General features: G+C 47.0%; 2 protein-coding genes across 3 annotated transcripts in view; one reads left to right on the top strand and one right to left on the bottom strand.

The window, feature by feature from the left end:
- Positions 1-10,478, top strand: part of LOC135898651 (uncharacterized) — a 29,171-nt gene extending 18,693 nt beyond the window's left edge. Inside the window, exon 5 of one of the 2 annotated variants that reach the window (XM_065427720.1) lies at positions 9,961-10,478. In XM_065427720.1, the coding sequence (XP_065283792.1) occupies positions 9,961-10,384 (424 nt within the window). In that variant the 3' untranslated portion in view covers positions 10,385-10,478. The remainder of the gene's footprint in view (positions 1-9,960) is intronic. The other variant, XM_065427721.2, reaches the window with a different exon arrangement.
- The window catches only part of LOC135898650 (uncharacterized), a 195,732-nt gene that overhangs the window by 57,697 nt on the left and 123,338 nt on the right, over positions 1-14,697 (bottom strand). The window lies entirely within an intron of this gene.

The raw sequence follows: 14,697 nt of genomic DNA, 5'->3' as shown, positions 1-14,697 counted from the left end.
CAAAACAAGTGTGATTGATATTTACAACTAATTATAATAAACTATCACACCAGGAAATTAGTTGGCATACCATGGGTTGTGCTGCCATAGGATGTCGTAATTTCAGGCCTGTGTGAGCTTGGCGCATACTTCCTGTAATTGCAATATTCATATGCAGATCTCACAAAATTTCTGCCGCTATATACTAGGGCTTATAGAATTGAACAAAATGATCATGATGCACTGTGTGTGGTTAATTGGTAGCTTAGTTGGGAACAGAATTAAGAAGGTCGTATTGCAGTAGCGGTTGTGAGAAATTGCCGGTTCTTGTAATTACGTAGAATGAGATGGAGAAGCGAGGCATCTAATTTCCCTGCAGGTTCTATATTTGCAATATCATTCTGACGTTAATATACAATTTTTGCCTGATGGTAAGTAGAAAAAAGGAACTGAGAATGTATAAATAACGGCATGTCTCCTTGAATATGTAGACTGTAACCTCTTAACCGAAATTCATTGAAGGATTATACATGTTGTGCATTTATGTTCGTCTGGAGATGAGACTCTTGATCCATGACGATCTAGGTGCCACTGTTATGTCTGTGTAACAAAAAAGAAATTCAAGATAGTATACACATTGAGACGTGAGTAAGCTTTGAAAAGAAAAAAACATTGAAGCGTTCGCAGTGCAACGTTCATCAATATATGGCCATTCAGTTTTTTCATTCAACTCCTCAAAGGTTCGCTAGGGGGACACGGGCTCACATTGGTGCAGTGAGTACAAAGACCCGGCACGTCGTTAATGTTGGCGCTACAAGACAACACGAAATTTGGAAGGTTCACACAGCTAATAAAGTTGGAAAGCGATTCAACGCCTAGTTCAAGTCCATGAAAAAGAACGTCCTCCAGGGTGAATTGGGGGTGAGAATGGGTGTATGAACGGTATGACTTATTGAAGGAGCGTCGCGCCATCAACTGCATCGATCGACTTCAACAAGAGGACAAAGCGCCTCCCAAGGATTTGACATCAGCTATCACGAAATCTTCGTCGTCATTACGATAATATTTCTCATTGCCATCATCACAATCATTACCAAAGTCATCACTACAGACATGAGGTTAAGGCCCAAAAAAGATATGTTTTAAGCGTCTCTAACGGGCAAAAAGTTGTCATCGCGTGGATATGTAGGCGTCAAAAGCTGTCCTTTAGGCTCATGCATAGGCACAATAAATGAGAACTTCCACTCTGCACTTCAGGATAAGCGATGATCGTCTAATGAGCACGGCCAACTACATCATGGTATTGTGAAATTTATTTTCTCGATAAAATGGAACGAGCAAAAATGTGTAGGTCAGCATATGTATCGGAAATATGGTGCGACTACTTAGCGCGAGCAAAGTTCGGAAAGCACTGACAAAGGAGCATCATCTCAGCATTTTCGAGCTTCACATCGTACATTTCTTTCACTGAGTATATCAGTTTGCATGCATAAGAGAAACACACTTAGTATTGGCCAAAGTTAGTGTCACATAGTTGTATTTCGGAACGTTCAATACTGCAATGCCCTCTGGAATTGCAGAACGTCTGCCGTTCAGAACCTTTAAGAGTTCCTTCAGTAGCGAAAGCCGGGGATTTGTCCAAGACAGTTTGAAGTTTTGAATTCACTCTCGGCAACAGATTCATTGCGGATGGTTGCGGACCTTTCCGGGAGTATACAGCGGGGCGGGGCACTTGTGGAGACTACGGACGTTTGTGCGCAAGCGCGAGTAAGAACCGGTGCGAGATAGGAAATGTGGGGACTTTTGCCTAGAAAATACGGAGGAGTTCTTGGCGCTTGATTTATGCGATTCTCCCTAGGCGTGCCGACAGAAGTCGCGGGGCATTGTAGTGCTGAACTTAGCATCGCAAGTTGGCTGCTCGACGCAATTATATTTTTACGTGTGGATAAACACAGACGAAAGATGCTATTTACACGCTATTTACACTGGAGGAGGCAGCCAGGCTGACGCTCACTCGTGCCAAGGGCACCGACCAAATTCTTCGTCGTGCTCACGGCGGCTCGTCTCTTGAGCATCGCTTGATGATATCGTAATATTATCCCCCGGCAGCAAAAACACCATCATGGTGCTAAATATCCAAGGTGCATGGATAGTTGTAGGGCATGAGTCGGGCAACGTGGACAATGTCACTGGTTGTCACAGCGGTGGACGTAGTGGGCGTGTCTAGAACGATTTCGTAGGTGACATCGGTCACTTTGCGTATCACGCGATATGGGCCTACGTAACAGGAAAGCAGTTTTTCACACAGGCCGACTTTACGCGATGGTGACCAAAGCAACACGAGGGCGCCGGGCACAAAATGGACATCACCGTGACGGAGGTCTTAGCGTTGTTTCTGCTTGTCTTGAGACACTTGTAGGCGAGCGCGCGCAAGTTGGCGAGCATAGTCAGCATGCGCGATTGCATCAGGGGCATAATCGCTAGTTGAAGCTGTGGCGGACGGAAGCACAGCGCCCAGTGGTAGCGTTGGTTCGCGGCCATACAAGAGGTAAAATGTGGAAAATCCGGCAGTTTCGAGACGGAAAGAGTTGTATGCAAAGGTAATGTAAGGGAGAGCCAAGTCCCAGTCACGGTGATCGTCTGAAACGTATCGTAAGGCCGTTGTTTGGGGGTGGTAGGAGGTGGTAAAATTATGCTGTATTGAGCAGGCACGCATGATGTCGGCAATGACTTTGGCCAAAAAGGTGCGGCCGTGATCTGTAAGCCATGGACGTGGAGCACCATGCATAACAATGATATCATGTAGGAGGAAGTTCGGAACATCAGTTGCTCAACTGGTCGGAAGAGCAGGGGTTATGGCGTAGCGGGTCACGTAGTCCGCCGCGACTGCAACCTACTTGTTTCCTGATGTGGATTCCGGAAACTGGCCGAGAAGGTCCAAGCCGACATGATGGAAGGGCTTGGCAGGGATGTCGAGTGGCAGCAAGTAACCAGCGGGGTGCTGGGAAGGCTTCTTGCGTCGTTGGTAAAGTTTACAAGCGGCGACGTAGCGTCGTACGGAACGGGCAAGGCCCGGCCAGAAAAAACGGCGACGTACACGGTTATAGGTTCGAGATACGCCGAGGTGTCCTGCCGTTGGTGCGTCGTGAAACTCTTCTAGAATGGTGGAGCGGAGGTGTTTAGGTATTACAAGCAGGTACTCAGAGCCGTCCGGATGAAGGCTACGACGGTACAGAGTACCGTCGCGGAGGACGAAGAGGCGTAGAGCAGCATCGGCCGGAGAGTGTTCAAAACGGTCGATGAGTGCTCTGCTGCCGGCGTCACGGCGTTACTCGTCGGTGAAATGAAGCAGCTGGGATACAAAGAATCCGCAAGAAGCCGTGGCAATATTGGAGGATTCAGAGTCGTTAACAAGGTAACGCGAAAAACCGTCAGGGTCTTGGTGCAGGCGACCAGGCTTGTACATCACGGTATATGAAAATTCCTGCAGCCTGAAAGCCTATCGACCAAGCTGGCCTGTAGGATCTTCTAGCGATGAGAGCCAGCAGAAAGCATGATGGTCATTGACTACGGAAAAAGGCTGACCGTAAAGGTAAGGACGGAACTTTGCTACCACCCAGACAATAGCAAGGCACTCTCGTTCCGTAATGGAATAGTTGCGCTCCGATGGTGCTAGGAGGCGGCTCGCATAAGCAATAACGTGATCCATGCCACTCTGACGCTGGGCTAAGACGGCACATACGCCATGACCGCTGGCATCTGTACGTAATTCGGTAGGGGCCTCGGGGTCGAAGTGGGCGAGAATGGGTGGTAAGGTTAGAAGAGTGACGAGACGAGAGAAGGCGGCGGCTTCTGCAGTGCCCCACGAGAATTGTACGCCTTTCTTCAAAGGCTTAGTTAAGGGCCTAGCAATTGTCACAAAATTTGGAACAAAATGACGAAAGTACGAGCACAGCCCAACAAAACTTCGAACGTCTGCGGCTGTCTTCGGAACTGGAAACTGTCGGACAGCACGAGTTTTGTCGGGATCAGGCTGTACTGATCAGATGGCCCAGAAGAGTAATTTGTCGGTGGCCAAAACGACATGTGGAAGAGTTGCAGCTTCGCCTTTCGAAATACATCGAGTATAGTTGTGAGACGCTCAAGGTGAGTGTCGAACGTTGGCGAGAAGACGATGACGTCGTCGAGGTAGGAGAGGCATATGGACCATTTGAAACCTTGGAGCAACGAATCCATCATACGCTTAAAGGTGACTGGGGCGTTGCATAATCCAAACATCATCTTCATCATCATCGTCAGCCTAGTTACGCCCACTGCAGGGCAAAGGCCTATCCCATACTTCTCCAACAACCCCGGTCATGTACTAATTGTGGCCATGTTGTCCCTGCAAACGTCCTAATGTCGTCCGCCCACCTAACTTTCCGTCGATCCCTGCTACGCTTCCCTTCCCTTGGAATCCAGTCCGTAACCCTTAATGACCATCGGTTCTCTTCCCTCCTCATTACATGTCCGGCCCATGCCCATTTCTTTCTCTTGATTTCAACTAAGATGTCATTTACCCGCGCTTGTTGCCTCACCCAATCTGCTCTTTTCTTATCCCTTAACGTTACACCGATCATTCTTCTTTCCATAGCTCGTTGCGTCGTCCTCAATTTCAGCAGAACCCTTTTCGTAAGCCTCAAGATTTCTGCCCCATATGTGAGTACTGGTAACACACAGCTGTTATACACTTTCCTTTTGAGGGATAGTGGCAACCTGCTGTTCATGATTTCAGAATGCCTGCCAAACGCACCCCAGCCGATTCTTATTCTTCTGGTTATTTCAGTCTCATGATCCGGATCCGTGGTCACTACCTGCCCTAAGTAGATGTATTCCCTTACCACTTCCAGTGCCTCGCTACCTATCGTAAACTGCTGTTCGCTTCCGAGTTTCCCTTTAGTTTTCTGCAGATTGATTTTCAGACCCACCCTTCTGCTTTGCCTCTCCAGGTCAGTGAGCATGCATTGCAATTGGTCTCCTGAGTTACTAAGCAAGGCAATATGATCAGCGAATCGCAAGTTGCTAAGGTATTCTCCATCAACTTTATCCCCCATTCTTCCCACTCCAGGTCTCTGAATACCTCCTGTAAACATGTGGTGAATAGCATTGGAGAGATCGTATCTCCCTGTCTGACGCCTTTCTTTATTGGGATTTTGTTGCTTTCTTTGTGGAGGACTACGGTGGCTGTCGAGCCGCCATATATATCTTCCAGTATTTTTACATATGGCTCATCTACACCCTGATTCCATAATGCCTCTATGACTGCTGAGGTTTCGACTGAATCAAACGCTTTCTCGTAATCAATGAAAGCTATATATAAGGGTTGGTTATATTCTGCACATTTTTCTATCACCTGATTGATAGTGTGAATATGGTCTATTGTTGAGTAGCCTTTACGGAATCCTGCCTGGTCCTTTGCTTGACAGAAGTCTAAGGTGTTCCTGATTCTATTTGCGATTACCTTAGTAAATACTTTGTAGGCAACGGACAGTAAGCTGATCGGTCTATAATTTTTCAAGTCTTTGGCATCCCCTTTCTTATGGATTAGGATTATGTTAGCGTTCTTCCAAGATTCCGGTACGCTCGAGGTTATGAGGCATTGCGTATACAGGGTGGCCAGTTTCTCTAGAACAATCTGCCCACCATCCTTCAACAAATCTGCTGTTACCTGATCCTCCCCAGCTGCCTTCCCGCTTTGCATAGCTCCTAAGGCTTTCTTTACTTCTTCTGGCGTTACCTGCCGCATTTCGAATTCCTCTAGGCTATTCTCTCTTCCACGATCGTCGTGGGTGCCACTCTTCAGCCACTTGAACTATCTCATCCATATTAGTAACGATATTGCCGGCTTTGTCTCTCAACGCACACATCTGATTCTTGCCTATTCCTAGTTTCTTCTTAACCGTTTTCCGGCTTCCTCCGTTCCTGAGAGCCTGTTCAATTCTATCCATAATATAGTTCCTGATGTCCACTATCTTACGCTTGTTGATTAACTTAGAAAGTTCTGCCAGTTCTATTCTAGCTGTAGGGTTAGAGGCTTTCATACATTGGCGTTTCTTGATTAGATCTTCTGTCTCCTGCGATAGCTTACTGGTTTCCTGTCTAACGGCGTTACCGCCGACTTTTATTGCACAATCCTTATTGATGCCCACAAGATTGTCGTTCATTGCTTCAACAATAAGGTCCTCTTCCTGAGCTAAAGCACAATACCTGTTCTGTAGCTTGATCCGGAATTCCTCTAGTTCCCCTCTTAGCGCTAACTCATTGATTGGCTTCTTGTGTACCAGTTTCTTCCCTTCCCTCCTCAAGACTAGGCAAATTCGAGTTCTTACCATCCTATGGTCACTGCAGCGTACCTTGCCGAGCACGTCTACATCTTGTATGATGCCAGGGTTCGCGCAGACTATGAAGTCAATTTCATTTCTAGTCTCACCATTCGGGCTCCTCCACGTCCACTTTCGACTAACCCGCTTGCGGAAAAAGGTATTCATTATCCGCATATTTTTCTGTTCTGCAAACTCTACTAATACCTCTCCTCTGCTATTCCTAGAGCCTATGCCATATTGCCCCACTGACTTGTCTCCAGCCTGCTTCTTGCCTACCCTGGCATTGAAGTCGCCCATCAGTACAGTGGATTTTGTTTTGACTTTACCCATCACGGATTTCACGTCTTCATAAAAGCTTTCGACTTCCTGGTCATGATGACTGCATGTAAGGGCATAAACTTGTACCACCTTCAATTTGTACCTCTTAAGTTTCACAAGAAGACCTGCCACCCTCTCGTTAACGCTATAGAATTCCTGTATGTTACCAGCTATTTCCTTATTAATCAGGAATCCGACTCCTAGTTCTCGTCTCTCCGCTAAGCCCCGGCAGCACAGTATGTGCCCGCTTTTTAGCACTGTATATGCTTCTTTTGTCCTCCTAACCTCACTGAGCCCTATTATATCCCATTTACTACCCTCTGATTCCTCCAATAACACTGCTAGACTCGCCTCACTAGATAACGTTCTAACGTTAAACGTTGCCAGGTTCAGATTCCAATGGCGGCCTGTCCGGAGCCAGGTATTCTTAGCACCCTCTGCAGCGTCACAGATCTGACCGCCGCAGTGGTCAGTTGCTTAGCGGTTGCTAGAGACTGAGGGCCGGGGTTTGATTGTTGTATTCATATGGGAGGTTGTGGCCAAGTACTGCACCAGGGTGGCGAATCCTGCTCTGGTGAGAGAGTGCGTTACCGGTTCAGGTCGCCGGGATCAGGCCACACTCCAGGCCTGTTTGTGCAATTTTCTCAACACACGTTTTTTTTTCTATTTTCCGGTGGAGAATTGCGCGGCACCGAGATTTGAACCACGGTCCTCTTGCACGGGAGACGGATACTCTACCGTCCCCACAGTAGTTAAATAAAAAAATAAATTATGGGGTTTTACGTGACAAAACTACTTTCTGAGTATGAGGCACGCCGTAGTGGGGGACTCCGGAAATTTCGACTACCTGGGGTTCTTTAACGTGCATCTAATTCTAAGTACACGGGTGTTCTCGCATTTCGCCCCCATGGAAATGCGGCCGCCATGGCCGGGATCCGATCCCGCGCCCTCGTGCTCAGCAGTCTAACACCATAGCCACTGAGCAACCACGGCGGGTCCCGCAGTTGTTGTACGCCTCATTTAACCTACAGTGGTGCGTTATTTGATCAGTCAGGGTTGACCAATCTGAGCTCGGTTATACCGCACGGATGGCACTCGGCTAGAGAACCTGGTATTTATTACTTGCACATGTGTCGCCATACCTGATTGAGGATGTATATAAATTTTTTTTAGGAGGGTTCCCGTGCCGTCATAAAATAAAGGCAAAGACATTAAAAAGAAAGAAAAAAAAGAAAAAAGGGGAAAAAAGGAACATGACAGGTGATTTGAACTCATGACCCTTGGACGTTGCCCGGAAAGATAGCTCAGTCGGTTGGTTCGTCAGGTCCCAGGTTACTTTCAAGCGCCATTGCTCCTGCTCCGAGCCTCATACTTACGTGGAAAGGGACTGGCGTGGAAAGTGGTTGGAAGGCATAATTTCTTGGGAAAATGGGGGGGGGGACAGATAAGGGGGGAAATATGCGCTCACCGAGAGGGCGTCGTGAGCACGCGACCACCACCAGGCACCTTACTGAGATGTGGGGAGCTTCGCGGCCGGAACGAAGCCTCCCTTCTCCGCCGGCCAAGAGGGGAAAACGCGCTTTCCGATGGATCAACGTTGCGCGGACATAGTAGTATCGCTCTAGCGTCTAGGAAAAGCTTAAACAGGTGCGAGGGCGGCAAACATAGCGTGGGAAGCTAGCCGCCAGAATAGCTATCTCAAGGACTGCTGCTGACGATGGCGAAATACCTTCGTGTAATTATCATATCCCTAATAGGAGTACTTTCGAAAGAACAAAAAAAAGAAAAGAAAGGAAATGGCCCAGAAGGCTATATTACGAGAGCTATGACTGATAATTCAGTCAGAGCTATGACTGATAACAGATTAGTTTAAATTGGTATAGGCCATCAGCTGTGATGAACGCGGTTATTCTCTGTGTATATCGCCGACCACTTCGGAGTTCCGTGGTGAGGACGGGGATTGCTGACCTCCACCACGGATGTTACGTGTGGAAAAACACAGAAGAAAGATGCTATTTACACGCTATTAACACTAGACCCAGGCAGCCAGGCTAATACTCGCTCGTTCCAAGGGCACCGACCAACTTCTTCGTCGTTTTTGCGGCAGCTCGTCTCTTGAGCATCGCTCGATGATATCGTAATAATATTTATTCAAGAATGTTTTACTAATGAAAACAACGTGTCAATATTTCACATTATTGGCGCTGCCTCCACGACACCAAAGCGGCAACGGGGACATCAAAGCTAGAAGCCGGACTGGCCCGTGGGTTGGCGCTCGCAGAGGCCTGCGCGGGCCAGGGGAGTATAAGATCGGCTGTCTGCGGCAGCGGACAGCCAATTTTTTGTTTGTAAAAAATCCGATCTATCGTCGCGACGAAAAAAGTGACCCGCGAATTATACAACACCATTCAGAACATTGCCCCCTTCATCACCAAGCGGCGTCCGCGCCCACTGCCTCACCCCGCCAGCAGCCAGCGGCGGAGCCTGAAAAAACTCGAACGCACGCCGCAATGCCGGCATGTGTAGTGGTCAAACGAATACAGCGCGCGCTCAGAAGCCTCCTCGGTAGTGCTTAGGCTGAGTCATATATTCAAGGAGCAAATCCCAGACATTTTCTCTCTCGCGCCCGCTCTTACTCGCGCCTGCGCAGAAACGTCGAGCGCCGTAAAAAGCACCACCCCCCGCTGTACATACTAGCAATTGTGAAAACGCTTCCGGGGAGACGTCCAGAGTGAGCCGCACGTAAGGCAAAGTTGCGCCCAAGCATTGAAATTTCTCCCAGTCAGCTAAAATCTTCAAATGGACGCACAAGTACGCTTTCTGTCACGTTCAAGTTTATCGCCACGTAGAGCAGTATAAGTCCTCCTCACAGCGATACTCTCGTCTGCAGCAGCGCGATTAATAAGGCACTTTAGACAAACGAGCAGTTCGTTCAATTATCAGCTGCCTTCAGTGAAGTTCACCATGGGAGCTAGGATTATACGTATCAAGGGCTAAGGAAAAACACGGAAAGAAGGCATTTCAAGGCCCTTAAAATTCAATGTACACACCAATATTTTAGACGCATAGCTTATATTTTAAAATAAATTGGCACAATAATTACTTTAAAATGTAGGCATGTTGCCTGACCTGTTTTCTAGATATCAGATAACCAGTGGCCACAGTGCCACATATCCAGTATTCGTAGGATAGCATGCCAAGGGGTACATGCTCAGTGACCCCAGTTGTGCGTAGTACTCTTGGCGAGGTTTCTCTTTGTTTTCTTTTGTTGCTGCACCATCAATTACTGCTCTGCTCGCAGGTTCAACGCATCACTGTGGGACTACAATTCCGCAGTAGTGCCCACCGCGCAACTGGTTGTGAAGCGGCCTCACCTGTTCCACCGCATGTACCACGGCCTCGAGACACACATGCTTCCAGCTGTCTACTTGCCCCACTTCATCCCCGACTGGCGCAACGCCTACGCCATGCACAACATAATCAACCACCGCTATGTTGCGAGAGCGGACCCACTGTATGGTCAGGAGCTCAACGAGACAACCATCAGAGACTACGATACAGCCTTCGGACAGATGGCTCGCTCAGTTCTTTTCGGCACGTCTGATTTTGTCGCTCCCGATGCTCGCTTGCTGAATGTTACTGAACTGGCTGCCATGAAGGACCGCGGCGATGACCTCACTCGAATGGATACTGGAAGTTCGAGACCATTCTATTATCCAAATTAGTGCCCGGGAATGGTGCCTGCGTTATCGGCAGCGCTATTGACATGTGTTTCTTTCATGTCTGTGTATCCATGAATAAAAGTTGATGGTTGAGAGAGTGAAATCTGCCTTAGTCAACGCCTAACGATGGTGGAAAACAGCTCGCACATTTAGGCAACTCGTGCAGTTAGCTGTCTTGTTTATCAATATCTTCACTCACCAACCAAGTTGCGCCATATTTGCCGACTTTGTCCGTCTGATCTGAAGACAGGAATGCAGTAAAATGCTTTTGTGTAGCTTTAAGCTGCTCCTACAATTTGTTGTCGTGTTAGTAAGAAATTTCCCCATTTATGTTTCCTACATGACACTTACACGCTCTTCTTTAGTTAGGGTATTATTTGTTGTACCTAGAACGATGTAAAATGCAGCTTTTCCAAGAAGGGATAAAAAGCGCGTTTCAGAAAAAAATCACTTGCTCTGAGTCAATTTTAGTGCATTTTGTGCAGTGGACCTGCTTTATTAAGTCAGAAACTATTCAAAGGCAAGAGGTAATTAGAATCGAGCACCAGTGTCTGCCCTACGCAATGAGTGGCATGCCCAGCTGCGTTTGCTTGTCTTAATGTCAACGAAAATATCAGCTACACATGTTTCCTTTTGATCCACGCCTCTCTTCTTGTCTCTTAAGTTACGCCTAACATTTTAGAGCGCAAGTCTTTAGGCTCCTTCACATGCTGCGACTGGAACGATGAAAATCGGTGCAGTCACACGTGTCGCAGTACGATTTTGATTGGGCCAATTTCACATGATTGCGATTTCAGCACTGCGAGTGGCGCGACCGGTTGCTTACTGCCAGGTTTCGTGGCACGAGCTGCATAATTCTTTCGTTGTAATGAATAAAACGCCTACATTATAATATTGGTGACCTTTCTTTTTCATGAGCAAATGATATGCGTGGTATGTAATTTAGAAACGTGTTAAAGTTAACGTTTGTTTTGGAGTGCGCGACAGCATTTTCTGAAGTTCTATGCGATGAGACAAGGCGCACGTCAATGGTTCGGCACTGCGTATTTTCTCACCTGCCTTCCTTGACCGTTTCGTTCTACCTGTGCTACAATATACAAGATGACCCATCAAGGAATACATATAGCTTCCTTCCCCGCATATGCAGTATTTGGAATTCGGCTCCCACGGTGACGTCGTGTCAGCCCAACAAGATCCTCGCGCTACCCGTGCTCGGCGTCAGCTTCTATAGGAATGATGTGTGTATATTGCTCGTAATTGCGCATATGGGGTGCATGCTCCTAGCCATATTCTTGCTCCAGAGGCAACAACAAGGACCAACTGGATAGCCCGCGTCTGCCCCTGAACGAAGCCGCGAATGATCGGAGGGATTACTGAACGTGGAAGGGAAATTGTGCTTTAAAATTCAACCTTAGCATTAGCTAGCCTGGTTCGTCCATAGCGGTGCGTGTGCTGTGAAAATTGTAACGCACAGTTGAGCGAAGGTGCTTTATTGGGCGAACTTGTGCCCGACAAATACCTAAGCGTGAGCCTCCCTACAACGTCCACAGTCTTTTCGCAAGAGTTCCGCACCCCTTTTTCCCTCGTGTTCTGCACTGATGACACATTGCTCCGATTGCGCGTGTCATGTGAGCCCGTGTTGCCCACTTCACTGACACTATCTTTCGCAGGTAGCAGTAAACAACTGGACGGACACAGGTGGCGGCTGGCACGCGTAGTTTAATATCACCTTGTATCAATATATATTGACACGGGCCGGAGATATAAGCACTAATGGGACCGTGTTTTGTCTGCAGAACATATGGCCGGTACGACCAGTATGGCCGAACCTAAGATTAGCCCCACTACATCGTATCTGTCGTCTTGTTAGTTATCGTCGTCTTTGTCTCTCTCGTGGCACTGTGAGATAACACCCCGCGGCGAAATCACCGACCCGGCGCCTTCTAGGTGGCGGGTCGGTGATTTCGCTTTATCACATCTTCACGGGCGTTCTTGATGACCGACGCTGCAATTCTGCGACAAGCATCGCCAATGAAGTTGCGATAAAGCGAATTCAGCGCTGCGTAGCTGCAGAAGGAGCCCTATTCGAACACGCCATTTACGCAGCAGCTGGTGTTCAACGCCGCTTACGAAATGCCAGGTAACAAAGCCACGCTGAAATCTGATGGTTTTCTTATTTTTGTTTTTTTTTTCTGCAGACGCCCCAATTAGAGAGATATGACAGCATCAGCATTTCTTTTCCTGGCTTGGCAGCTAGCATTCTTGAATATTCACCATTGACTATTCAAAAGGACTGCGTTTTCTTCACTCCCTTCGCTTTCTTTCTCCAGTTCATCGAAATCAACATGTACGTTTTCAAATGGCGCATTTCATTGAGATGGAGAAATCTTGCTGTCTGTCTTCTGCTTATATTTTGCTTTGTTCAGTCGACATTGTTGACAAGAGCTAATGTGATCGCTAATATATTTCTTTTTACCGGGCCATGCAAATCTTCTCCTCATTTTGTTGTATGTTCGCCTGGAGCCGCCATGCCCTCTTGACTCTGGACTGTCGTGATAGAGGTCGAGAACTTTTCTTTTCAGTGTATCCGGTACGTGAAAATTTTTGTCTGAATGCATCAGCTGTTCTGTGCCTTCCCACTATTTAAATGAGTTCACGCTTTCCTCGTTCCCCCAGTTACTAACAGTGGCAGGACGAAAGAGTGCATCATTATCTGCGAAAGCTTGTCCGCTCCTTTGTGCCACCTCAGAATCAAACTGCTGAATTTCACTGATCCAGCGAGCAATCCATCCCTTTAGTTGACTACCGTTCAGCAAGTGAGTAATCGCCTGATGGTCAGTGAACAGTTTGAATTTCGTGCCTTCTAGGTACGATGGAAAATACCTAAGCGCTAGCACAACAACTTATGCCTCCTTTTCAGTTGTGCTGTATATTTACTCCAATTTTGTGAAAGTGTAAGAGTAACATACAACCACTTGTCTTCCTCTTTCGCCGGCACTTGTGCTTCTTCGTTGGCAGAGTACACCTTGTGCTCCATAGTTCGATGCATCCGTTGTAAGTTCCAATGAAACAGTGAAGTCCGGTATTGTGAGGACTGGGTCTGATGATAAGGCTAATAACAAATCTCTGCCCGCCTTCTCACATTCTTCAGTCCAAATGAAATCTGTAATTTTATGCAGTAGGTTGTTCAACGGTTTAGCTCGTGCTGCAAAATCCTTTGTGTAATTTCTAAAATGTCCTGCGAGGCCAAGGAAAACTCTTACTGCGTGTACATTGTCGGGCTTCTTCATGTGTCGTACACGTTCCATGGACTCCTCTTTCGTGCTCTGTGCGAATTCGTCCAAAATATGACCGAGAAATGCAATTTTATGTTTAAAAAATTCGCGTATCTTAAAATTCACTTTACGTTTGGCGTAACTTAATGCCATCAGAAAATATGTCAAGTATTCGGCGTGTGATGTTTCATCCTTGGAGTGAACTATGATGTCGACCACATGCACCTCACAGAATAATCCGAAAAATTGCTTGAGAAAACTATTCATTACGTTTTAGAACCATGCTGCACTGTTGTTCCTCCCAAAAGGCAAGCGATTATATTCGTACACATAAAATGGAGTGACAATGGCTGTATACATTTTATATTCCTCTTCGAGCGGAGTCTGCCAAAATCATTCGCAGAGGTCTATACGGGAAAATACTTTGTAGCCTCCGGTTTCTGGAATTATCTCGTCGATCCTTGGCATTCGAAAAAGAAAAATGTCCGTTTAGCTATTCAAGATCCGATAATCAGTACACAGTCGCAAAGATCCGTCCTCTTCCGAAGTCATATTATTGGGCGGGGCGAACTTCGACACGGATGGCCGTACTATTGCAGCATGTAAAATATTTTGGATCTCATTTTTCAACCAAACTTTCTTTTCGCGTGACATATACCGTAACACTTTCTTTATTACCCGCGTAACATCTGTCAGCTTAAAGGGAACAGTAACAGTAAAACAGTTAGAAAAACCATCTAAATTTTTGTCGTCAGGCGAGACTGGACACCATCTATTATTAGTTTTGTTGGTTGCGCTTTCTCTGAATAAGCGGCTCCTGGTTCTGCGTCATTGCTGTTAGTAGACATTAAGTTGACGACTCGGTTTCGCCTATGAGGATTTTTGAGCTCGCGAGACCTCAATGGAGCACTTTCGAAAGTCGGATCTGTCCGACGCACATTTTGTGGTGTAAAATCGTGCAGATATTCTTGAGACATCGCAACAGTTCTTCGATAGTTTTAGGCGACTTTTCTTGCACCTGGCTCTGAAGTTCCAGGGGTA

The sequence above is a fragment of the Dermacentor albipictus genome, chromosome 8, assembly GCF_038994185.2.
Source record: "Dermacentor albipictus isolate Rhodes 1998 colony chromosome 8, USDA_Dalb.pri_finalv2, whole genome shotgun sequence".
In the NCBI taxonomy this organism is placed as follows: Eukaryota; Metazoa; Arthropoda; class Arachnida; order Ixodida; family Ixodidae; genus Dermacentor; species Dermacentor albipictus.
Note: the sequence above shows the minus strand (reverse complement) of the source record. Positions and strands in the feature narration are given on the sequence as shown.